This window comes from Neomonachus schauinslandi, chromosome 12 (assembly GCF_002201575.2).
Source record: "Neomonachus schauinslandi chromosome 12, ASM220157v2, whole genome shotgun sequence".
Lineage (NCBI taxonomy): Eukaryota > Metazoa > Chordata > Mammalia > Carnivora > Phocidae > Neomonachus > Neomonachus schauinslandi.
The window spans coordinates 68,526,761-68,554,036 of record NC_058414.1 but is presented as its reverse complement, the minus strand read 5'-3'; the positions used below and the strand labels follow the sequence as shown (position 1 = coordinate 68,554,036).

The 27,276-nt window shown below is 36.8% G+C and overlaps 1 protein-coding gene across 1 annotated transcript in view; it reads left to right on the top strand.

The window, feature by feature from the left end:
- IMMP2L (inner mitochondrial membrane peptidase subunit 2) overlaps positions 1-27,276 on the top strand; it is an 867,877-nt gene that overhangs the window by 76,130 nt on the left and 764,471 nt on the right. Inside the window, exon 4 of the mRNA XM_044919891.1 lies at positions 4,831-4,934. Coding sequence (XP_044775826.1) covers positions 4,831-4,934 — 104 coding nt within the window. The remainder of the gene's footprint in view (positions 1-4,830; positions 4,935-27,276) is intronic.

Sequence of the window (27,276 nt, the reverse complement as noted above, 5' to 3'; positions counted from 1 at the left end):
TTCTGTTGTGAAAATTTTATTCTGTTTTATTCTATTTCACATAATGAATACTACGTTAGCATTATTTCATTATGCATAATAATAAAGCACTGTTCAACTTTATTCCTAGTGTTTAAATTGCCTAACTTGATGCAGCACGAAAGATTTCTTACTAGATTACCTAGAATATGTTTTTACTGAAAGAAATGTATACATTGTTTAGATAATGTACATTGCCTAGGAACCATCTTATTTAAAAATGCTTTTAAAAACCTTTAATATTTTAAACTTTATAGAAATACTATTTTCCAGCCCTTCTTCTGGGCATACAAACATGGGTAAGACATGATTTCTGTAGCTGAAAAGCTTACATTTTAGTGAAAAAGTTATATGTGTAGGCAGGTACCTATAACAAGGTTTTAAGAAGTATCATTGAAGTTAACCTAAATAGCTAAGGGAGCACAGATGGGGGAATGATTAAATGTAACCTTGTAGAGGAGAGGAAAGGTAAAAGAAAACTCTGTTGTTTCCTTTATAAAATCAAATGAGGTCTTCTATGTGTTGACTGATGATCCTAATATTTTACTGTTAGAGATTAGACATGCTTCCTTCTGGGATTTTTTCCCTACATAGATCTTTTGTTTACAACTCATTACCTTTTGGTTCTAACAATTGGAGTTAGAAAAGCTGGTTGAGGGACGCCTGGGTGGCTCAGTCGGTTACGCGTCTGCCTTCACTCAGGTCATGATCCCAGGGTCCTGGGATCGAGCCCCACATCGGGCTCCTTGCTCAGCAGGGAGCCTGCTTCTCCCTCTCCCTCTGCTTGTGCTCTCTCTGTGAAATAAATAAAATCTTTAAAAAAAAAAAAAAGAAAGAAAAGCTGGTTGATGAGTAATCCTCGAAGGGAAGGATGAATCCAAGTGTCAAGATTTGAGTCCGTGGGGATTCTTTTGTCTTTGGGCTTGGAGCACCAGGATGTAATTTCCTAATTTCTACAAGGAAACTGCAGGTGTTTGTTTGTTTGTTTGTTTAAGGCTTCACACAGAAGTCACCATCCAAGCTGTGCTTTGAGAGATAAGTAGAATTTTCCAAGTAGGGGAAAGGTATTATGGGCAGAGGAACAGTCGGATGATGAGAGTAAGGGAGAGTAAGAAAATGGGGCTGACGGAAGAGTATTTTAGTCTGCGGAGCAGGGTGAATGGTGATACTGTTAAGTAAGGAGGGGAATGCAGAAATAGAATTGGGAGCTGGAGTGGAATATGATCTCTCTTCTGGGCATGTTAATTTGGGAAGTTTTTGGGAATTTCAGTAATTGATATTTTTCATTCTTTCCCCTGAATATTATTAATCACCCTATGTGCCTAGGTGTCAAGAACAGAGACATAAGAAACAACATATTCTCAAAAGGCTTACAGACTCTTGGAAAGAGAGACAAGGCAATAATTACAATGCACATTTAAATATGCTGTGATAGAAATGATCACAGCTTGGTGACGGGGAACTTGAGAGTTTTGATCACCTAATGGACGCTGAAGGTGGGAATGGGGAGAAGGAGAGATGAAGGTTAGGAAAGAATTCCTGTGAAATTGCCTCATGAGACGCAAATGTTGTTTTGCTGTGTGAGTTAACAAGATGGCAGAAGGTGGAAAGAGGGGACAACATTTCAGGCAGAAATATTTGCTTATATGAAGCCTTGGAAGTGTGAGTGAATAACCTACTTATGGTTTAATTTAACTGGTAAGAACTATGGTAAATGGGGATTGATAGGGTCCTGCAGATCATGTGTGTCTTGATTTTGATCTTGAAGCCAGTCATGTTGGTAGTGTTAGGAAGTTAGTGAAGGCTTTAAGGTAGGGGAATGACTTGATCAGATGAGATGCCCAGCAACCACTTAAAGCTATGAGCTGTATCTCAGAGAAGTAGTTGGTGTTGGGAGTATAAATCTAACTATGGGTTACCATGATGGATAAAAAATGCTTCTTGCTTAGTTGTGGAGACAGACAGGTAAGCAAAAATTACATTACAGTGTGCACGTACTGTAGTGTGAAGTGCTGTGGATTGAGGAGGAAGTGATTTTGGGACTATGCATTTAGAAGTCATTGGTATAGGTGGTATTTGCAACTGAGACTGCTGATGAGATTTTTCAGGGAAAGAATTTAAAAATAGGAATGAATGAACTAAAGGTAGAATTCTGGAAAAATGCAGCCTTCATAGGGTAATGGTTGAAGAAGAATTGTCTAAAGCTATGATTTTAGCAATGTGGATTGCAACTTACTAGTAGGTTGCAAAATCAGGACAGTGGATGTGAACTTAATATGGTTGGTTATAGACAGAATTTTCAAAACAGTTTAGGAGAGAATAGAAAATATCAGTAATTACTGTCTTGTGAAATTTTGTTCAGAATTGTGTGTTTGTGCATGTGTGTAAAATGCATATCTCATTATGAGTGTGGTCACAAACTTTTGAAAAACACCGATAAAAGAGACTAAGGAAGAACAGTCAGAAATTGCTAAATCACTTTTGTTCTTCACTAATCTGATGGCAAGGGAAAGAAACAAACCCAGTGAAAGTTCAATGAGAAGGAGATTTTCTCTTTGTGGTTCAGATGGGCTCCCCCTAGGCCACCTTTATTACCTCAGTTGTATAGGAGTAAAAATCGAAAGAAATAAGGGAAAAGGACTCACAAGATTCTAAACTCGAAGACAGAGAGGGAGATAGAGAATATGAATGAGAGAGAATGAACCCACATGGAAGCTGAATTTTTAATCTAACCCTACTGTGTGATAGCAAAAGCTCCATTCCCTAGCACATGGCCCAGCAAAGCCCCTTGGATTCATCCTACTATTTCAGCTCTGTTCTTTATTATGGAGCCAGAGGAGGAACCTGAGGAAGGACGCAAAACTACCTGTCATTAAAATTGTGATGTAGTATTACCAATAATAGAGATTACTGAGAGCTTGTCTATGGGTCAAGAACTGTTCTATCTATGCACTTGAAGTGAATGATCTTACCAACTAAGTTAATATTTGTAAAGCTCTTAGAACAGTGCCTTGCACATGGTAAGCACTCAGTTGTCTGGTTATCATTAATAGAACAGTGCACATGATAAGCACTTGGTCAGTATTGGCTATTATTGTGTATTATTACTAATTAGCTAAGTTACTAATTATCACCACTTTACTAGTAAGGAAATGGAAGCATAATAAAATTAAGTAACTTGCTCACAATCATATAGCTGGAAAGAAATGGAATCATTCCTTTCTGAGTGGGAGGTGAAAGTGATTAGTGTAGATACATGGTGAGTTATATGACAATTGGTGCTTGAAGTACGTTAATGGGCGAGGGAAGAGGAAAGATGGGCCATAAGTGAAAGACTTCGTGAAGAGAACAATACTCCTTGGCTTGGTGATTGGTTAGATATGAAGTAAAAAGATAACCAACATTTTAAGCTGGTCGACTGGGAAAATGATAAATAAAATGTAAGAAAATAAGAAAGAAAACCTTTCTTGGTAAGAAACAATGACATATTCCATTTAATTGTGTTGAATTTTACATGAGATAGTCAAGTAAAAGGAGTAGCCCAGAATTTAAAAATAAAGATAGAGATACTTAGGCATTATCACATAAAAGAGTTGATAGAAGCCGTGGGAGTATTTGAGATCTTCAGAAATGTCCAATATATTTTGGCCACAAGAAAACCTGGGGAGTAAAAAATAAGATCATGGTAATTGCCCCCACACAAAATTTCTACAGCTTTGCCCACATCGGCTTTGTGGAAATCTACGAATAGTTCCAGGAATCTTTGAAAGAGAGCGTATCACTTCTGCTCTGGGGGCTGGCTGTTGTGTGGCATGCAGTTTTCCTGGCTCCTGCCCTGGGCTGTGCCTGTCTCCTCGTGCTGCCCCTGTCAGTGAGGGCAGAGAGGCTCTGCTGCGGTTTGGCACCTTCCCTGCTGCCACAGAGACTGTGGTTTCCCCTCATGGCGTTCTCAGAGACCCTGGAGGGTCAATGGCAAGAAGGCTCTCCCAGTTTTTCTTATTCTCTTCTTATTTGCTCTGTTCCCACCTCAGGTTTCAGACTTGCTATTCACTGGCTTTTTCGGCACCCCTGTCCAAGTGACAGGTGTGTTGGCTTCGTGGTTCCTCAATCAAATTTTTATGCCTAGATGGTTCCCGACCTTCAGATGAATTCTTACACAAATGTGTCTCAGTTTTTGCCCCATCAGTCCTTAGGCACATCTAGACTCATCTGAATCCTAGGGTGAAGGTCACTTACTAGGTTGAAACTGGGACCAGGACCCTCACTCCCTGCTCTCTCTAGAAGAGAGAGGTCAGCGTGGGAAATGCCCACATCTTCCATAATTGTCCCATCCCTTGTTCCTTCTGCTCCCTTTTCTTCTTCATATGGCTGTTTCCCTGGTTGATTGGAGATTATTTCTTCTTTTTGCCGAATGGAACAGTGATGTGCACTCCTGTGGAATTAGATCCCATCTGAATATTCCGTTGGGAGGTTTGATTCATTTCTTCCTCCTTTTTTTTTTTTTTTTTTTAAATAATCCTTCTTAAAGCTTTTCATACCTCTTTACTGGAGCTTAGTAAAGATTTGAATATCTAGTACATTTTCCTTTCAAGTAGATATTGGTAATGTATTTTTCCCCTGGTTCACCTGTGAAGAATACCGATGAGTCTTTTTGAAAACTCATCATTGGCAGTTACTTTAGAACAGCAATTTATTGAAAGCTACTATATTAGAAATGTTTTATTGCACTGCACTAGAGCTATGAAGTGCAAGGAACCATGAAGATTGAAAAATACAAATGATAGATGTGTCTCTTTCTCCTTATTTTTTTAGCCTTCTTTGAATCCTGGGGGGAGTCAATCATCTGATGTGGTGCTTTTGAACCACTGGAAAATGAGGAATTTTGAAGTACAACGTGGTGACATTGTGTCATTGGTGTAAGTAAATCAGAAACATATTTGTATATGAAATTATTTATAATTGTCTGATTTAACTGGTAATTTGCTGTTAATATCATTTGCCAATTATTCAATTAATAGGTACATTTTAAATGTAATATATTTTTAAAAATCAATTTTGAAATGTAATAATGCTATAAGAAAGGATTTTCCTTTTATGTCTAAAATATATCAGTTGGTTGACATACTTGAATTTGGTAAAATGTCTTTAATGATATGTTGATTAGAAATTATATTGATGATCTAAAGTACATGTATTTGGTATCAGTTTGGATTATTCTGAAGTTTTGCATCTTGGAAGTAACCTTAATGTTACTTCATTTTTGTTAGTTTGTGTAGGTACACAATATTTCTAGAAGTTGATAATTGCGACATGAAATTCAGTGACATTTCTATGTAAGTCTCAGTGATTGAACTGAAATAAGGCAGTTTGGAAGATTAGTAGACTGGAGGCTTTTGTTTGGGACCAAAAGGTGGCACTGTTTCTCTGTGAAAGTATTATGACTGGTCAGGAACAAGAATTTCATTCCGGTCTTAAAGTAGAAGAAGAATGTCAAAGTGTGCATAACTGATGCAATGATATAATACATAGTCCCAGCATGTGCTCGAATGGTTTAGATTTGAGATTTGTTTGTTTTAAAAGTAAATTCACACTGAGGAGCCTGTAACAGAACTTGCCTGATTTCTTCTGGTTTCAGCTACTTATAAAAATGTTTTCCTATGCTTCCCTGTGATGGTAGTTAGTGCATCGGGGTAGCAATTAATATAGCAGTTACTGTCATTTGTTTTAACGTTAGTAAAATCCTGGTGTTTGGTGAAGACTTCCAATTTATATTTCTTTTTCTTTAATTGGAATGATTGTTTTTTTGTTGGATGAGAATATAATTGTTTGGTAAACATAAAACCTGATCTGCTTGTCCATACTTAACCTTTGGCTAGCCCTTTGTGGAAATAGACGTTTCATAAATGTGTCTCCTTCAAGCCTGTTTTACCAGGATTCATTTGAAAACATATTAACTAAATCTGATTAGTAACTAATAAAATAAATACATTTGAGTGAGGTTTTGTATGGAAGACATCCAAGGATGGGGATTAAATGCTTCTCATGTTCTTGAGTGCTTTCTTTAATATTAACCTACTCTTTGGACTCTACTTTTATTTTGTCATTCAGAGTACTTTTTTTTGCAACCTCCTTAACAACCTTTTCCATGCTGGGTTAGCCTGTTGTGTGCTTATTATTCTTTTGCCTTTGGTTTGACAAGGTTACATTCTCACTTAGTCGGTGATGGAGAGGATACCCACCCAAGTGAAAGAGGTCACACTATAAGCAGACAATTGTGCAGTTTTTTTTTTTTTCCAAGAGAAACACGCTGGCTATCTCTAAGCAAGTAAATCTGAATAGGTAATTGGGAAAAAAAAAAAGGCTCCTTGAAATTCAGGGTTGCATGGGTCTATAAAAGTATGCTAGCATATCATGGACTATGTGAAAAAGAGAACACTATTCTCTTATGTAAATATTAAACTAATATTTATTATATAAATTAATTTAAAAATAGTATATCTAAATTGGGGTTGATATAATAAATTATAGCTCCTTGGGTTGAGCTGTATTTTTAATGAGTTAATTATGTGCTGTATCTCTGACATGTACAAATAACGCAAATTTTCTTTTATAATGCTTGTTGCTAGAAGGAGCCATTTACATAAAAGAATGCTTAGTGATTGGTATTATGTTACTTAACAACAAATAATCATTAAGCAATGATTTTTTTTTTGAGAAAGGAAAAAGTCTTTTGCTAAATTCTTTTTTAGCATGATGTAATACTGTATAAAAGACATTCAAAGTATCTTTTTAGTTTTATGAGCAAAAATGCTTTCTAAATGTCATTATTTTATACATTTTATAACTGCTTCATTTGAAAAGATTGATGTTGGTTTGATCAATGTTCATGAGTATATATTTAATTCATGTCAACACCGAATATTTGCTTTTCTTACAAAATGTATCAGTCTGGTTTTAACTTAGATGATAATTATCATTCTTATATCAGAACATTCTATTTAAGAAATGTGTAATTCAAGAAATACGTGACTAAATTTGAATTTAAGGCTAAATAGAAACTGTAGTTTGTCATTCTGTTTACAAAATGATATGGCACATTTCATTGATACATTAAATCTTTGGGAATAAGGTAGTAAGACAATTTATATTTAAAAAATATCCTGGGACAGTGTTTTATATATTCAATGTATGTGGAAATACAGCATTTTAATTATAATATTACATGTACATTTCTGGAAAATTGCAGTTTGCAAATTCATAAAGTAGTAGGGCTAATGCAACTTTGTAACTAGAGCACTAATGAAAACAATAACAATTCAATAAAACTGCTAGCACAGTTTAAACGACATGAAATTTTTTATAGATAAGCATTGCAGTAAATGTAGGATTTATTTAAAATGACAAAGCTGAAGGTAACTTGAAGGCAATGTAAGGAAGGGTTGAACTTGTCTATGTATACAAGGGCAGAGGGACATTTTCATCAGAAGTTACAAATAGAAGATTGCAGGCTTTGTACAAAATGTACTGATACCAGAGGCGTATCCTCTGCTCATTGGTCAGTGTTACCTTACTTTATTTATTTATTTACATGTATATATATTTAAAACAAAGATCAGAGTTAACCTTTCAGTAAGCACTTGTAAGAGAAGGATTGAATATATAGTACTGATTCCTTCCTGGCTTATTGCCATTAGCGTACTTAGCCTTTAGTTGCTATTATTAAAGAGGCAACGCATTACTGATCTGGGAAAAAATTCCATATGAACTAATGCAGCTTCTGCTTTATACTGAAACCCTTTCTCCATAGTCCCTGTGAGCTGATTCATGTTGCAGAAACACATGCTGTAGTAGAACAGACTTTCTTTTCTATCGCAGTGGGTTTTGTTCGGAACTTATTGAGCCAGGCTGTTCTCTAAAGCGTGGAAGGTCTGAGGGGGTACATATTAGTATATGCTTCTTTGCATCTCTTCCTTATCTTTTCTTGTCATTTTCTTTCTGTGACAAGTTAGTCTCAGTGGAGCTAATGTTTAAGCATGTTATTCGGTAATGTTAAATAAAAAGATATATTTATTTAATAACATTACTCGTCACATAAAACATTATTTGCTGTCATCAGGTCCTTGGTATTACTGAGCGTATGTAGGTGACATCATACTCTCTTAGTGGATTTGCGAACTAATAGTGGTGATTAAGGTGGATTTTCGATACCTTGGAATTGACTTTTCATTAACTTGTGTGATGGCCTTATTGCAATAGGCTTAACATAAGTAGCATATTTACAGTGACATATCTGTTGGTAAATCCACTGGGACAGAGGTGCCTTCACAATAAAGTTTCAAATAATCACACTTAAAAGTTTTTTAGCTTTTTATTTTGAAATGTTATTAGACCTCAAGAAAGGTCATAAAAATAGTATAGAGAATTCCCATATAACTTCCAATGTTTTTTTTTCATCTTTATTGATGTATAAATGTGTGTGTGTGTGTGTATGTGTGTGTATAGTGATAGGATTCACCCCACTGAGTTAATTAACACATCTGTCACCTTACATATTTACCTTTTGTGTGTGAGAACATTTAAGTTCTACTTTCTTAGCAAATTTCAATGAAAGAATACAGTGTTATCAGCTGTAGTCACCATGTTATCTAGTAGATCAGCAGACTCTTCATCTTATACCCTCCTAAATTAACATTGTACGTTACCATGGTACAATTACTGAGATGAAGTTGACACTGATACAGTACTATTAACTAACTCACAGACCTTATGGGAGTTTCACCAGTTTTTCCACCAAGGTCTTTTTTCTGCACCAAGATCCTACACAGGATCCCATATTTCATTTTGATTTTTTAATCTCTCTAGTCTCCTCCAATCTGTGATAGTTCCTCATTTGTTCTTTGTCTTTTTTGATCTTGACACTTCTGAAGGGTTCTGCCAGTTATTTTGTAGGAAAATCCTTACCTTTAGAAGTTTTCAGGTCGGTGTATGTTCCAGTGGAGAAGCCATTGCTATTGATGGCACTTGCTGGGGAAGCCGTAGTTGTGGTAAGCTCCGGGCGGAGGAGACAGGGCTAGAGAAGGAAACTCTCTCACCTAAGTCATTTTGGTTTCTGAGGGTCACATACTTGGGTCACAACTAGGAGACCCCATGGCTTCCTGAAGTCCACACAGTCACGTTTACTGCTGCTAGAAAGCAAGGCGGGAGAGCCATGGAGAGCCATGCAGATGGGGGAAAGGCTAAAGTTTATAGTACAGATAGAAGAGAGGGAACTAAGGCCAGGTCACAGATGATACGATACTGAGCCCATGTTCAGTTCTATAGTAGAAGGTGAGGGTGGGGAAATTCTCATTTAATGAGCACCCCTGTGTATCAGGCATTGTGCCATGCACTGTGTGTATGCCATTTTTACTTAATTCTCGTAACAATATCTGGAAATGGTTATTTTTAACACAGTGAAAATGAGATTTAGCAAGTGAATAGCAGAGCCAGAATGCGAATCCAGGTCCACTTAACTCTGAACTTGTCCTCTCTGACGTAGCAGGCAAATGTGGCTGTTGAGCAGCTAAAGTGGTTACTGCCCCTTGTTAAAATGAGAATATTTTAGGTATATTCAGTCAGATAAAATACATTATTAAAATTAACTTAAAGGTTTCTTTTTCTTTCTTTTTTTTTTTTTTAAAGATTTTATTTATTTATTTGACAGAGAGAGACACAGTGAGAGAGGGAATACAAGCAGGGGGAGTGGGAGAGGGAGAAGCAGGCTTCCCGCGGAGCAGGGAGCCCGATTTCGGGGCTCGATCCCAGAACTCCGGGATCATGACCTGAGCCGAAGGCAGATGCTTAACAACTGAGCCACCCAGGCACCCCTCTTTTTCTTTTTTAACGTGGCTAGTAGAAAATTCCAAATTAAACATGTGACACGCACTCTATTTCTATTGGACAGACATCACTGTGTCTAAACCTTTTCCCATCAGCCACTGCTGCTTTCCTGGAGTGTGTCTAAGGTGAGCTAATGTGAGATCCTAAAGTCTGGGGTGGAAAAATACTAAGGTAGTTGCTATGAAGCAAAGGCAGACTCCCCAAGATAGCTAAACACTTTGTTTTGGTAAGAGTATTGGGGTGATCAGGTCCAAAGACAAAGAAAAAAGACATGCAGTCTATGAGAGAGAGAAAAAAAGGTATCCACAACAGTTTTTTTGTTTGTTTTTTAAGTAGACTCCACGTCCAGTATGGGGCTTGAACTCATGACCCTGAGATCAAGAGGCACATGCTCAACCAACTGAGCCAGCCAGGCACCCCCACAACAGTTTTTTAAATATGTATTGACTGTTTTTTATTTTTCAGTCACTAGGCTAAGAGTTCTATATTCATTTTTATTTAATCCTTATTTTAACCACCCCCCCCACAAGTAGGTACTGTTATTCCTATTTTATAGATGAGAACAGTGAGGTATAGAGAGGTTAAGTAACTTGCTTAAGGACATAACAGCTAGTAAATGGAAAAGCAAAGTTTTGAAGTGCCTCTCATCAAATCCTGTGTTCTTAACTTTCAAACTATAATGCCTCTATATATTGTGGTGGTGGTTTGGTTGAGGACACTTACTCATTCTTAGCGAAGAAGTCAAGCAGGCCTTATTATCTCGGCATCTATCATATTATCCCCATTTCTGTAATGAATTTTGATACAGTGGTTCATGAAATGTAGTCTCTTCATTAATAGCAATAAGACACTATTATGAACATATAGTGTGCATATAATTTCTGCAGCTGGTTTGTGACATGCTAAACTAATTGCTATTTTCTGACAGATGGCCACTATGATGGCTACATTTTCAGCAGTGAATGTGAGCAAAAAGTTATGAAGCTTTCAGCCAGGGAAATAGATGAAATAGAATTGAGCCTTTGGAAAAAAAAATGAAAGGTACTAGTTCCTTTGTGTCTTGAGTGCTTGTAAATCTTTAAAGATCCCTTAATCCGCCAAGGTAAATTAATCTGCTAAAAAACCAAATTCAGGTTTTGAACAAATGCTCAGAGCAATGATAATACTGAGAATGATGACCTTTAATCATATTAAAAGCCAGTTATCTGTTGAGCTGGAAGAATATAATTGTGGATGCTTATCTGTTTAATCTGTACTCATTCCTAATTTTTTTTTGTTTATAGCCAAATATTTTTCTGAGTTTGTAGGTAATATTGTATATTTCAGGAACACAAAATTACGAAGACCATGACTTTGAAAGAAAGGTTCTATAAGCAAACTTTTTTATCTTATTTTTTTCTTTTTCTTTTTCTTCTTCTTCTCCCCCTCCTCCTCCTTCTTCTTTTAAAATTAATTGACTGTAAAAATGGTGGACAGTGAAATCCAGTTTGAGTTTATTTATTTTTTTTTTAAATAAAATCTTTTTTTTTTAAAGATTTTATTTTTATTTATTTGAGAGAGAGAGAATGAGAGACAGAGAGCATGAGAGGGAGGAGGGTCAGAGGGAGAAGCAGACTCCCTGCTGAGCAGGGAGCCCGATGCGGGACTCGATCCCGGGACTCCAGGATCATGACCTGAGCCGAAGGCAGTCGCTTAACCAACTGAGCCACCCAGGCGCCCCAGTTTGAGTTTATTTTGATGAGAGATTGAGTTTTCAGCACTTTCAATTACACATTGTAGTTTACAGTCATTACTAAGTATGTTTACAAATGATGCTTTAAAAAAATGAGACTGTAGGTATTTATTGCTTTTATTTGAGAGATTAAACTGATTTTGTAACTGCTCTTCATAGGCATACAAAAAGTTGGTGCCTTTAAGGTAGTCCTTAATATCAATTTGCTTTCCTGAGTAGGGTAAACTGCTTCCACAAGTGTTATACATTTAATTATGCAACAAAACATTTTCTTAGTTTTGAGCTAGGAAATGTTTCAGTGATCATAAATTTCAATTTTGAATTATCGAGATTTTATGGTAATATAGCTATAGGAGATATTCATGGCTTCTGCTCAACCCATTTCCTAAATCTTATATCCTTTGAGCCATAACTGGAAATTGTCAAAGAACAAAGTTATACAGGCAACATTCTATGAAATAGTAGGTACTTATGTTTGTAACTGTTTTATTGTAAATGGTTACTTATGTTGTAACTGTTTTATTTTTACTGTGAAAAAATCCAGTATCTGAGAACACTGTGACTTTTATTAAAAAAAAAAAGAAAAAAAATTTCAGGGAAGCATTTATAAAGGAGCTCCCAAATACATATTATATATGTATTGAGTCAGATTGAACTCTTAAGGAGAAGCATTTTGAATATAAGCTTAAATAATAATTGTAACAGAGAAATAAGTATTTTGGAGAAGCAGACAATTTAAGTTTCAAACGGTAACTGTAACTCAGAAAAATAAACTGTTATGTAGGTAGGCCAACCTGTTTTAAATTCTCCTGGAACTATTAAGATATAGATACATATATAGATAGGCTACTAAGATCAAGCAATATCTGATTTCCATTTTCATCTGTGATAGACTAGTTTATTTCAAACTAAGGCCCATACTGAGAAACATGAGAAAGCTGCATTAAAAAAAAAATCTACATGCATTGTAGCTCTGTCAAAGGGCAAAGATCCCAGAGTGAAGAGAACCACATTGAGGTGCACCCTGTATTCGGTGCCACTTTTTATCTTGGGTTATTTGTCACTTTGTAAGCACCACAGGCTGTGAGACTGAGAAGCCAAAGAGTGGCAGCTAAGATAGTGAGATGCTGAGTAGAATCTTTGACAGTTTTATACTGCTAGTGAGTCAAACTAGAATTCAAGGAGGACGAGGCAGGACCCTGGTAAAATACTCCATACTTTTAATTGGGACCCTTGAGGGTATATCCTAGGAGTTAGGGAGAACTAGAAATAGACCATAGCTTACAAAAATTGAGATGCAGCCTCTGATAAACTCAATCCTGATTTTAATGTGATCTGCCTTTACTTAAACTGTCTTTGCCAGAAGCAAGAGACATCATGCAAAGTCATCATGCTGAAGCAAGAGACGTCATGTTTTGTACCCAACACCTGGCATTCAATAAAAAATCACCATGCATGTCAGAAGCCAGGACCAAGACAAAACAAAATAAAACAATAAATAATAGAAATAACCTCCTAGTGGTCTAGCTGTTGGAATGATCAGATATGGGCTATAAAATAATTATCAATATATTAAAAAATTGATGAAAAGATGGATAACTTCATCAGAGAATCAGAATCTATAAAAAAAATCAAAAGGACTTCTAGAAATGAAAACTAGTATACCTGAAGACAAGAACTCAGTTGATGAGGTTGACAGCAAATTAGATACAGCCGTGGAGAGGATTTGTGAACAGGGTGAAAGGTCAGTGAGAAAATCTCTACCCTGGAGTATGGAGGGATACAAGATTGTGACATACAATGAATAGTGCAAGAGGTCTGTTTAGCACATAGTGAAAAAGGCTGTTGTCCATCTAATTGGAGTAGCAGAAGAGGAGGAGGAAAGAGAGAGTGGGGCAGAGGAAGCAATATCTGAATAAAGGCCAAGCATTTTCCATGACTTTTTTTTTTTTAAAGATTTCATTTATTTATTTGACACAGAGAGAGAGAGAGAGAACACGAGCAGGGGGAGCAGCAGAGGGAGAAGCAGACTCCCCGCTGAGCAGGGAGTCCGATGTGGGACTCAATCCCAGGACCCTGGGATCATGACCTGAGCTGAAGGCAGACAGACTCTTAACTGACTGAGCCCCCCCCAGGTACCCCGCATTTTCCATAACTTATGAAACACATCAACATATAGAATCAAGAAGCACTACAAACCTGATCAGGATAAATACAATGAAAAAACACATTTAGGGCACATGGTAGTCGAACCACTGAAAGCCAAAGAAAAATAGAAAAATCTTGAGAAGAAAAAAAAAGGCATCTTATCTTCAAAGAAGCAAAAAGATAGCTGACTTCTTAACCAATGAGAGACAGGAGATAACTGAATATTATCTGTAAAGTGCTAAAGGAAAAAAAAATTCCAGCCTAGAATTTTGTACCTATTGGAACTATTCTTCAAAAATGAAAGAGAAATATACTCCTTTTCAGACGACAACCCCCTAGCATTTGCTGTATTGTCCTATTGGACTTCACTTCTCAAACACATTCCAAGTGGTAGGAATTTTAAGATGGCAGCTGCAGAGCATTAAACCCCAAGATTGTGGTCTGTCTGAGCCTCAGACCCATGTGTGACTGCACTGGTCACATCCTTAGGAAGCTGGCCCTGTGGTTGGTACAGGGGTTGGCATTGGACACCAACAGGGCTGATCTGAGACATTACTGGAAACAGATATATAAATATATGGGGTTGAAAAGTAATGTTTTTGTTAGAGTTAAGTGTGAACAATATGGATCTGTTAAAAAAAAAAGTCACATTTCCTTGGGGCGTCTGGGTAGCTCAGTCTGTTAAGTGTCTGACTCTTGATTTCAGCTCAGGTCATGGTCTCAGGATTGTGAGATTGAGTTCCATGCTGGACTGTGCTCTCTTCGGGGAGTCTGCTTGAGATTCTTTCCCTCTTCTTCTCCCTCTGCCCCTTTTCTGTGCATGTGCGTACTCTGTCTTTCTCTCAAAATAAATAAATCTTAAAAAAACTAAAACCAGTCACATTTCCTTAAGTGATTTATTTTATTAATAAAATAGGTGCGGGGCGCCTGGGTGGCTCAGTCCTTAAGCATCTGCCTTCGGCTCAGGTCGTGATCCCAGGGGCCTGGGATCGAGCCCTACATCGGGCTCCCTGCTCTGCGGGAAGCCTGTTTCTCCCTTTCCCACTCCTCTGCTTGTGTTCCTTCTCTTGCTTTGTCTCTCTCTGTCAAATAAATAAATAAAATCTTAAAAAAATAAAATAAAATAAAATAGGTGCTAAGTATAGTAGGCAGAATTTTGGTTTCCGAGAAGATTCTATAACCTAATCACCAGGACAGTGAATATGGTGAGATATCATGCCCATGAATATGTGACCTTGCACTGCCAAAAGGACTTTGCAGATGTAATTAAGGTTGACCTTCAGCTGACCTTAAAATGATGAGGTTATCCTCCATTATCCAGGTCCAATTTAATCACATGAGTCTTTAAAAGCAGAGGCTGAATTGAGGGAGATGTAGAAAAAAACATCAGAGAGATCCAAGTGCAGGAAGGATTTGGAGCATTATTGCTGGCTTTGTAGATTCAGGGGCCCTGAGCAGAGAGAAGTGTACTACCTCTAGAGGCTGAGCATAACCTCTGGCCAAAGGCCAGCAAAGGAATCAGGACCTTAGTCCTATAACTATATGGAATTGAATTTTGCCAACAACCTTATAAGCCTGTGAGTGGATTCTCGCCCATTCTCTAGATAAGGGCCCAGAGCAGCTGACACCTTGATTTTGGCTTTCTGGGACCCAAAGCAGAGTACCCAGCCAAACCTGCCGGACTTCTGTCCTAGAGAATGGAGAGTTAATGAATGGATGCTGTTTCAAACCCCTAAGTTTGCTTTAATTTGTTATAGTGGCAGTAGAAAATTGTGTTAAGCAATTAAAAATTATAAGCAGTTCTAATAGTACCCCTAAAATGTATGGAAAAGGAAAATGAACTTTTACAAAAGATTCTTACAAGCATTCTTATAAGGATTTGCAAATACTGATTTTATTTAGGTATTATTTTCTTTTACATAAAACAACTCTGTCAGCCTCTACCTGTCAGTTTCCTGGTACAAAATACAGGTCAAAGCTTGAGGAGATCTTGCTTCTCCTTCCAGCTGCATTACTTGTTAACTGGCTGTGTGACCTTAGACCGGTTATCTTAATTTATTCTTTGTGTCAGTTTTAGCATCTGCAAAATATGAAGTATAGACTAGTTGATCTCTAAGGTCTCTTCCATTTTAAGATTGCACGACAAGAGTTTTGAGGAGCTGGCCATAAGAATCAATCACTCAGAATATCATAAAAATGCAGATTTTTGCATACTTTTGAAGCTAGAGTCAAAACCAATTTGAAATTTTTGAAAGAAAAGAAGCCATGTTGGCACCTTACACAGAAGTTTTAGAATGGATAAGGAGACTTTGAACACCAAGGTTCTTTTGGTCAATGGCATCAAATGAATCTGTGCTTATTAAGATTATGTCTTCAGTGGAAATGATTGGAGAAATTAAAAGTTGGCAGGCAGGTGTTTTACAGGAGGATGAGAGCAAAATCCTTTCTCGCTTGCTTAAAATTATTTAAAGTAAGAAAGCTGTAGAAATCTTACATTTCTTCACTGCTTATAATTTACTCCGGAGTTGAGTTATTAAGACTCTAATAGTTAATCTTGTCCTGGTTATATCTGTTTTGTCAACTTACGATGCACTTCCTACCAGTAAACACTCTGTTCACTTGCTCTTATAAGAAATGCTAGAGCCCATATTCTGTTTCATAGTTAGGTCCTGGAGATGTGAAAGGAATCTCAAAACTTAAACATCATCTTATTCAATCCAAGGTCAGTAGTTACCCTCCCATTTTTCTTTACCTTTTATAGAGAAAGGCACTGTGTTTGGGGAGTGGAGGTGGCAGTGGCTGGGAAATGTGGCTGTGGCTGATAAGAAAGGGAAAGGGCTTAAACAACAGTTGCCAAACTTTATCTGTGCTTTGGAGCTCAGGAAAACATTTCTGTCCAGGAAGGGAACAGGAATCCTTTTTTTGCTGTTGTTGTTTCTTGCTGTTTATTTCCATTAATAAGAAGCCTCAATGCCCTGTATTATGAAAGATTACTCCTTGCATAATCTAGTGACAGGTTTACTCACATTCTGAGGTCATGTTAATATTTACTGAAGGCACCACAAATATAAGTTTCACTTTATTAAAAATTGTATGGATGTTGAAATTGCTGACAAAGAAGCTGGCTCAGTTGGATTTGGCTATGGATATGATAATTATAATATGGCTTTTTGTGCTTTTAGAGGTCATACGTTACATTGTAAAGATTTGTGTATTTGGATTGCTGAAAAGTTACTGTAGAGTGTTATGACAAAACAGTAGGAAACATTTCAGTGTGAGTAGTATGTCTCACGTAAATTTCATTATAGAATTAAAGAAGAATCATTAAAATATTCCAGGTTTATTAAAAATTCATTATTCTACTAGAGGATCTTTAAAGTGCAATGAGAACTTGAAGAAATAATAGGAAAGTTTTGGTAACCATGACAGTGTGTTAATTGAGTTGAAGGAAGGTAAAAAATGTATTAACAGAATGGATCCAAATTTGGCAAAAAAAGATGTATAATAAATCAAGAGGGGAAATCAGTTAATAAAGAAAAAGGCCAATTATCAGTGAAGGAGGGGGGTATATTTAATGATTCTAAATGAAAGGTTAAACTGCTCCAGTGAATTTCAGTTGAACAAAAAGGAAGAAAAGCAATATGGATAATTAGGCAGTAATAAGATCATACTGAAAAAAAAAAAATCAGAAAACTGCCTTAGGTGTTAGAGGAATATTGGCTAATGAACTTAACCTCCTGCAATTATCTTTGAATACTCACTTTTACTCTAGAAATGGAGGGGAGTGATGTTTTTAGTTAATTTCAGAGTGGTATGATTTTTTAAACACATTTATTGTATGTAGATTTTTAAATGGTAACAAATAATTAAATGGAGAAAAATAATTTCTCATGAGAAGGATATCTGTAATCCATTAAAATACTATAATTTTAGCTATAATGTATTTCTTTTGTTATTGATCAGTTCTTTAAATTTGGATTCTACTTATGTGTTTGACAACAGAAATATGTTTAGAGGCTGCTAGCCTAATTGAACCATTCAGAGAAATGCAGTATAGGAAATTAGGATTTCTGTAAGGGTTTCTCAGTTCAGGTCTTATTAAAAACATAAATGGGTAGAAATCCCAAATATTGTCTAAAGAAATCCCAAATATTATCTAAAGGGTTTTTTCTCTCAAATTAACCCAATAATTTATACATATGTAAATTATTAAAATTTTATAAAGATGTTGATAAATTATTGGCCATTTTTACAGTTTTTATTTTAGGCCTCTGAACTGTGAGAAGATCTGGGTAATCATTTCTGGAATCAATATAAGGTCTAATTTTACATGACCTTTGTACTATGATCAGATAGAGAGAATAGTAATCAAGATAATTAAGTTCATAGGTGATTCCAAATTTAAAGATGGTATGAATATAGAATTTGGGCTAATCTCTGCTTCCATGATGCTGTGCTGAGAAAAAGGTCATCAGATATATACAGAAATATCTTTTATAATTACAGTCTTTTTTTTTTTTTTCTGGTCACTGATAGTCTTATAATTACCTTGATTTTTCTTTTATTAGATATTATATTAAATGTAGTTCTGCAATATATATTAGTGTGGAAAACCAATGAAAAAGTCTGCTTTTCAAAATAATGGCAGCTCCTCAATAGGTTATTAGCTCAAGTAGACAATAACCCAAGGGACAGTCATGATTATCTACTCAGAAAAGATTTGGACCAGATATAAGAGACCTGAGTTCTAGGCTCACTCTGGCACTAAGGGACTGTGTGTCAATTAACTTCTGTGGATTTTTTTTTAATAAAATGAAGGGATTGTACTCAATAATTTCTAACATACCCTTTAATTTGACAGCTGTTTTTTCTGTGATTATTTTATTTTCCACATGGGTAGGTTAATTATTTTATGATAGGCATATCACAGCTCTTACTGGATACTTATATGGTATTTTATTATATTTAAAAATATTGATAGCTTATTAATTTGGCAAATATTTTCTTTTTTTTTTAAAAGATTTTATTTATTTATTTGACACAGAGAGAGAGAGATTGCGAGAGCAGGAACACAAGCAGGGGGAGTGGGAGAGGGAGAAGCAGGCCTCCCGCTGAGCAGGGAGCCCGATGTGGGACTCGATCCCAGGACCCTGGGATCATGACCTGAGCCGAAGGCAGACGCTTAACGACTGAGCCACCCAGGCGCCCTTGGCAAATATTTTCTAAGGGATTACTCTGGGCATAGAACTAGCCACTTTGATACAACAGAGAGGCAAAGCACCTCCTTTTGTGGGACTTACTCATTCTACTGAATGAATGTGTCTTGAATAAGACAGAATTGAAAATAGGTATTTTTGAAGCTTGTCAAAATTGTGGCAGATGGGCATATTAGGAAGGAAACTGCATATTCACTAAATCAGCAGTTGTGCCCAGCATCATACATTGTCTTGAACTGGCTACCAAGTCAATGTGTGCATTTCTTCACAACACTGCATACAGTGATTTCATGTTGACAGCCTGAAATCAGCTATGGTGTGAGTATTTATATCATGAAAATTGGTGAACACTACATATCAGGGCTTTAAAAAAGGGTTTTTTTGTTTTTGTTTTTGTTTTGTTTTAAATTCAGTAATGTGGTTTAACAGGATACCATTGGTGGTAAGTGTTGTGAGATGGCACAGCAGAAATGGAGGCATAGTTTCTACCCTTGTGTGTCATTGGTCAACATAGAGACAAGGCAAAGACACGTGGTGTGTGATGAGTTTATAGAACCATACAAACAACCATTGACAGGATGCTGAGACTAATGAATTCCTGGAAGAGGAGTTGAAAGAAAAATAGATGTGAATTTGAAACTAGATTTTGAAGATGGGGTGGTACGTACTTGACTAGAGAAGCAACAAGAGAGTTTTAGAGTTGGCATGTGTGAAAATTTCGAGGCAAGTGTGAAAAGTTGTATAGAGAAAGTGGTGAATAGGTTTGTTGATCTAGAACAAGGTGTTAAAGCTTAGCCTCCTATGAGCATGACAATGTCTAGATCTCATATTAACCTGTACTAGTGAAATCCTAAACACGGCCGGGTTTTCGGTAGTAGTGAAAAATGGAGGACTGTCCTTGAATTTAGTGACCTGGTCTCTCAGTGATGCCTTGAGAGGTAAGGAAATAAAAAATCCTTTCTACCCAATTATAGGCTTAATATCAAATCGAAGGCCTCTCAGATGTTATGTGTAAAATACTGATATCAAGTCTACCGCTGATCCTTATGCAACCTCCCCACCCTCCCTGTTAAGTCAGTTACTCTGTTTTTTTTAAGTTCCAACTTTTTTTTTAATTAATTAATTTTTTTGATGTAGTGTTCCATGATTCATTGTTTGCGTGTAACACCCAGTGCTCCATTCAATACGTGCCCTCTTTAATACCCATCACCAGGCTAACCCATTCCCCTACCCCCTTCCCTCTAGAACCCTCAGTTTGTTTCTCAGAGTCCACAGTCTCTCATGGTTCGTCTCCCCTGCCGATTTCCCCTCCTTTTCTCCCTTCCTACTATCTTCTTCTTTTTTTTTTAAACATATAATGTATTATTTGTTTTAGAGGTACAGGTCTGTGATTCATCAGTCTTACACAATTCACAGCGCTCACCATAGCACATACCCTCCCCAGTGTCTATCACCCAGCCACCCCATCCCTCCCATCCCCCACCACTCCAGCAACTCTCAGTTTGTTTCCTGAGATTAAGAATTCCTCATATCAGTGAGATCATATGATACATGTCTTTCTCTGATTGACTTATTTTGCTTAACATAATACCCTCTAGTTCCAGCCACATCACTGCAAATGGCAAGATTTTGTTGTTGTTGTTGTTGTTTTTTTTTGATGGCTGCATAATATTCCATTATGTATATATACCACATCTTCTTTATCCATTCATCTGTTGATGGACATCTTGGCTCTTTCCATAGTTTGGCTATTGTGGACATTGCTGCTATGAACATCGGGGTGCACGTACCCCTTCGGATCACTACATTTGTATCTTTGGGGAAATACCTGGTAGTGCAATTGCTGGGTCATACGGTAGCTCTATTTTCACCTTTTTGAGGAACCTCCATACCGTTTTTCAAAGTGGCTGCACCAGCTTGCATTGTAGGAAGGTTCTCCTTTCTCCGCATCCTCGCCAACATCTGTCGTTTCCTGACTTGTTAATTTTAGCCATTCTGACCTGTGTGAGGTGGTATCTCATTGAGGTTTTGGTTTGGATTTCCCTGATGCCGAGTGATGTTGAGCACTTTTTCATGTGTCTGTTGGCCATTTCGATGTCTTCTTTGGAAAAATGTCTGTTCATGTCTTCTGCCCATTTCTTGATTGGATTATTTGTTTTTTGGGAAAATTGGACAGCCACATGCAGAAGAATCAAACTGGACCATTTCCTTACACCACACACAAAAATAGACTCAAAATGGATGAAAGACCTAAATGTGAGACAGGAGTCCATCAAAATCCTAGAGGAGAACACAGGCAGCAACCTCTTCGACCTCAGCCACAGCAACTTCTTCCTAGAAACATCGCCAAAGGCAAGGGAAGCAAGGGCAAAAATGAACTATTGGGACTTCATCAAGATAAAAAGCTTTTGCACAGCAAAGGAAACAGTCAACAAAACCAAAAGACAACTGACAGAATGGGAGAAGATATTTGCAAATAACATATCAGATAAAGGGCTAGTATCCAAAATCTATAAAGAACTTATCAAAGTCAGTTACTCTTAATATAAAGTAGGTTGAAATAAACACCCAACCCTGTGATGCAGCCTTCCAGCATTGAAGGAGAGTGATCCTGTGTAGCACCATGCTAGATTATGCTTTGTGAAGAACGGATGACGGTGGGACATTTAGTACCTACTGTGCAGTAAGCTAAATGGCACATACAATGAGGGAAAACTGGAAAACTCTTTTAAGGCTGCACTGCAGCTCAGCTTTAAATGACACCTGGATCTGTACTTTTAGGAGATTACTGCAGCCAGTGGGCAGGCTGCCCTATAGGAGTCCAGACTGGAATACCTTTGAAATGGATGAATACACAAACTCCAGTTATCTGAAGAGGGTCCAGTTATCTGAACAAGACAAAGAATTGAAAACACGTAGATCAAAATTGAAAACTTGCTTTGAAATGCTCCATCACCCCGTGCATGCCTAACTCCATGCTAGGTTCACATCAGCCTTTTATCTGTGTGAGATACATTGAGATAGCAGCAGATATTCAAGACATGGGAGCTGGAATTCTTTATTTCTGTCACTCTCCATAATGTTGTTTTGGAATACCAATAGTAGCTTTATTTGTTAAAATAAATACAGGGTGGATATACAGAATGAAATAAACATGCTGTCTAATCAAATAATCTATTTTTCATTTTTCAGCTCTGTATTTTGGAGCAATAACTGTATGAAGAAAATAACTACCATGATTTTGTCAGTTATTAGCTTATTAAGCTATCTCACAAAATTAAGTACTGTGTCTAGTTTAAAGTGATGTTTGTTTTTCAATTTTCACATGGAAAATAAGCATTAAAAGAAAATGTCATAAATGTCATTCCTTCCCTCCCCCCTTCTTAATGTGCACTTTCTTACATAGGAAGTATAAGTAGATTCATAGTGGCTTGGAGTATTTAAGAAATTACAGCCAGAGATTTCGGTTGGTTATAATTTGGTTGGTGATCCTGAAACTGAGGCTGACCTTTAACATAGTTGTTGAAGGAGCTTTGAAGGTTTCATTGGGCAAACTAAGACTTGAAATGATACCAGAAATTGAAATATAGTATAACGATCATATACTGCAGCAATACTTTGAACTTTCTAATTTTTAACTTGCTGTGAGTATTGTACTTAGGAGCACAATGGTGTCTTCGTGAGTTACTACTCGCGAGTGGCAGGTAATGACACAATAGTTAGGAAGCAAATTCTTTGGAATTGTTCAAATGTATTTCCTTACAACTGTTTTTTAAGAGGTGTATCCTTGAAGGGGTGATACTATCTTTAAAATTAGTGTGGGTTTAGGTTGAAATAAATTCAGAGTGTATATATGTCCAAAGTAAAACAAAAGCAAAACAAATCCTGGGTTGACATACCTTAATATCATAGGTTGGCTGGTGCACAAAGGACACTGAATGTTTATTGAGGTCATGATTTTAATATGTTTGGAGGTTATGTTTTTTACTATAAGTAGGCATTGTATTGGACGTGGTGGCATAGAATGAGATATATATAACAGTTAAGCTACTATAATTTTTTTTAAATTCAAATTGTTAAATTTTTACTGACATCTCAAGAAGTGAAATAATGGAGGTAAACCTTTGGATGAGTTCTCCTCTGGGTTTTCCTTCTAATGAGACAGGTGACCTGAGTAAGCCATCTAATCAGTTAGGACCTTAGCTTCTTAAACTACACAGTCATGAAGTTTTCCTGGGTGACCTCTTTAGAAACTTCAGCCTTAATGTGATACACACAAGGGTCAATTCTTACAGGGCCTTTCTGATCCTGCTCTTCTTCCAATCTAGTATTCATTCTCTAAATCAGGGCTGTCCAATAGAAATATAATGTGAGCTATATATGTACTTTTAAAGCATCTAGTTGGCACATTAACAAAGTAAAAAGAAACTGGAGAAGTTAATTTTAGGAGTAAATTTTATTTAACTCAATTTATCCAAATATTATTTTCACATGTAATTAATATTAAAATATTATAAAATACTAAATCTTGAAATACTAAATCTTGAAAATCTGGTGTGAGTTCAACAGAGTGGATTTCAAATTGGAGGAGCCATATTTCAAGTGCTCAGGAGCCAAACTGAGGCTCACGGCTAATGTATTGGACAGTATAGCTGAGGTCATTAGATCCCTAAATCGAATTTTGGGACTTCAGAATTATCTGTAATTCCTTCTGTCCTGTTTAATTCTCTCTTCTACCCAACAGTAACAGAGACTTGCACTCCCTGGAATCAGTCACGATTTTAAATCAAATTGGCACATTTTCTTTATTTTCAAACTTCTAGAAAGAGTAGTCTGTGAATTCTCTTCAATTCTTTAATTCAGTTATTCCTTCAGTCCATTGAAATCAGATCTAGATCTTAAATAATCTATAGAAACTCCTTGGGAACAATTCCCATACCTTATCAATGTTTAAATACAATGGTCACAATATGAATGCTTCCTGATATCTTAGCAGAATCAGACAAACACTGTCAATACTTCCTCCTTGAAACTTTCTTCTCCCTTGTCATATACTACAGTCATTTTTTCTTGGTTCTCCTTTGAGCTCTCTGTTTTGCTGGTTACTTTCTCAGTTTTCTTTTCTTTGCTCTTTGCCCCCTGTCCTTAACTTCTTGCCTACCTGACTTCTAAGCATCATGCCTTAATTTTTAGCTGTCTACTGGATATATCTATATGATGATATTCTGTGCATTTTTCCAACACAACACAGCCTTCTCTCCTATACCAAACGTGTTCTCTCCCTCTGTGTATAATTTTGGTTTTTGACATTGCTGTATTTAGGCACAAGTTACGGTTAGAGACTTTATAATCATCTTTATTTCCATTTTCTTACCATCTACATAGAGTGAGATACAGAGTCTTTTTGGGTCTACCTGTGAAATATGTATTCAGTATTTCTCTCTTCTCTTTTTTGCAATGTTTCAGTTCAGGTCCCCTCACTAAGATCCTATGTGGTCTCTTTCTTTGACTCTGTTTTCTCTATTTTTTCCGTATTGCTTCCAGAGTTCTTTTCAACACAATTGAGATAATTAGTCTGTTTAAAACTTGTGCTGATTCCATTTGTTCTCTTCTTATGTGGCATGTAAGCCCTACATGACTCTTCCATCTCTAACTCTGGACATTCTCTTCTGTATTTCCCTCTCCTCTGAAATCCTTTAAGACCTAAATTTATTTTAGTGATGGAACTAGGCTTCTTGATGGTTTGTGGAAGATACTAGTCATGAAGCGTGGATAGCATGGCCTGACAGTACTCCTATACCAATAACTAATGGTCGAATACATGGTTTACTTATGTGATATTTATGTGAGCTAGGTTAACAAGTTGATTTCTTTTGTTTCTCTGTAAAAGAATCCCTGTGTAGTTAATTTAGTTCCTGAGCAGCAAGAGTTAATGACATCCTGGTAACAATGAATGATGTATGCTTTATTTACAGATAAGCTTTCTATACTTGAAAACTAATATAGAGAAATACCTTGGTTAAGCTGTGCAGCTTGGCTGGCTTTTATAGGAAAACAATAGATTCCCTGAGGTAATACTAATGTAAGTAGAAAATAACCCTGGCAGTTAGTAGATCTAGTTGGGCTGAGAAAGAATGACTTTAATTTTTACCTATTTCTTAATATTTTTACAATTGGTTGTCTCCTGGCTTCTTTATTCTCCTAGCATATTTCAGTTGGATGAGATACTCCTTCTTTATAATGCAACATATTTTTTCACCCAGCTAAATCCCATTATTATCATCCTCCTATGCCTTAGCTGGCAACCGGCTTCCCTTAGGCAGCCTAGTTATTGATGATTCAAGGAAGAGAATAAATATTAATTGGAGGGTGTTACTTGTGGGAGACTTTAGGAAGTACTAAATATGCTGAGGAAGTGGTTTTTGGTTCTATTTCATGAGTGTTTAAAATCTAATTGCTTGATTTGAAAGAAAACTAGAGGTCATAAACAGCAATGAATAAATTGTCAACAGGAATATTTTTGCATTTAGTAAGAATGTTTTGCCCTTTTCTCAAAAGGAAAACAAGGGGGCACCTGGGTGGCTCAGTTGGTTAAGCGTCTGCCTTCGGCTCGGGTCATGGTCGCGGGGTCCTGGGATCGAGCCCCGCATCGGGCTTCCTGCTCAGCTGGGGGCTGCTTTTCCCTCTCCCTCTGCTCCCCTGCTCCTGCTCTCTTTCTCTCTCAAATAAATAAATAAAATCTTAAAAAAAAAAAAAAAGGAAAACAAGGCAATGGTGAATCATCATGTTTAAAATGGTAATTAACCTTCTCATCTTTGTAATTCCAAACAAGTCCTGTCATGAACTTGGGATCTGGCATATTGTCTCCAAGGTAAACATCAGTCATCATTGAAAATTTATTCTCTAAAATCACCTGTACTGTGTGTGTTTAAGCGAGTATAAGCAGTGTGACTCATATAAGTAGTAGGAAATGAGCCAAAAACTGTAGCTGCAACAAAATACTCTTGTTACAACCAATTCCATCTTTGGTAGAACTGTATGTAGTTCTGGACAATATATACAGTTGGTAATTTTAGGACTACAGGTTTCTGAGAACCTACTATGTGATGGAAATTGTTCTAAATGATTTATATATATTACCTTATTTAATTGTCCCAATAAGCATGTGAGGTAAGAAGTATTACTGTACAGTGAGGAAACTATGCACAGAGAGATGAGTTAACTTGTCCAAGGTCACCCAGTATGTGCTGGAGTGAGGATTCAGACGAGGGCCTTTTTCCCTCAGAGCTGTGCTCTTGGTCATTCGGCTCTTCTGCCCATTAGTCATTTAGCCTGGCAGTCAGTCTGGTTTTATAACAATGAACTCTACAGCTACCACTATCTATCAGACACATACAGTACATTTAAATGTATCTCAAGTGTTTTATACAGTCACAATATTCACTTTTTGTTCATTATAGTTGTTGTAGCTGAGGTATCTTCTGCTAAGCCAAGTAAGGGAATTTTTTTTTTTTTTAAAAATTAAGGCTTGTGTTTATTTTTAAGTTAAAAAGAAGGCTTACAGTTTCCAAATATCTCTAAGAGTTTCTTTTCACAGGTTCTCTCCACAGTTCCTTACCCATTCCTAAAAAGCTATTAAATTTGGTATTTTCTCATGTCTTTTTTGAGTGATTTTTGGGCTCAAACATCATCTCTTTCCCCCACAATTAAACAAAATCAAGCATGGGGCGCCTGGGTGGCTTAGTCAGTTAAGCATCCGACTCTTGATCTTAGCTCAGGTCTTATCTCAGGGTTATGAGTTCAAGCCCCGCGTTGGGTTCCACGCTGGGTGTGGAGCCTACCTAAAACAAAAAACACCTCCCCTTCCCCCCCATGGGGTCATTGGGTAACTGGGTGGTGGGCATTAAGGAGGGCAGGTGATGTGATGAGCACTGGGTGTGGTATGCAATTGATGAATTATTGAACACTACATCTGAAACTAATGATATACTATATGTTGGTTAATTGAATTTAAGTTAAAAAAAAAAAACCCAAACAAAACAAAACAAAACAAAATTAAGCATACACATTTTGGGATGAAAATCACTATAAAGTGCCATTTCTCTGGCTGAAGGAGGGATTTGGTAACTGTCTTTTAAAAGCCTAAATGAAGCTTGGGGTAGTGGGTTGAGAGTAGTGTCTTATATCTACCCAGAAGTAGCCTGGCTGGGGGGATTGATGAATATCAAAATCTTGTCTGACAGTGAAGTCATCAAAAATGAATTATAAGGACATACAACTCCT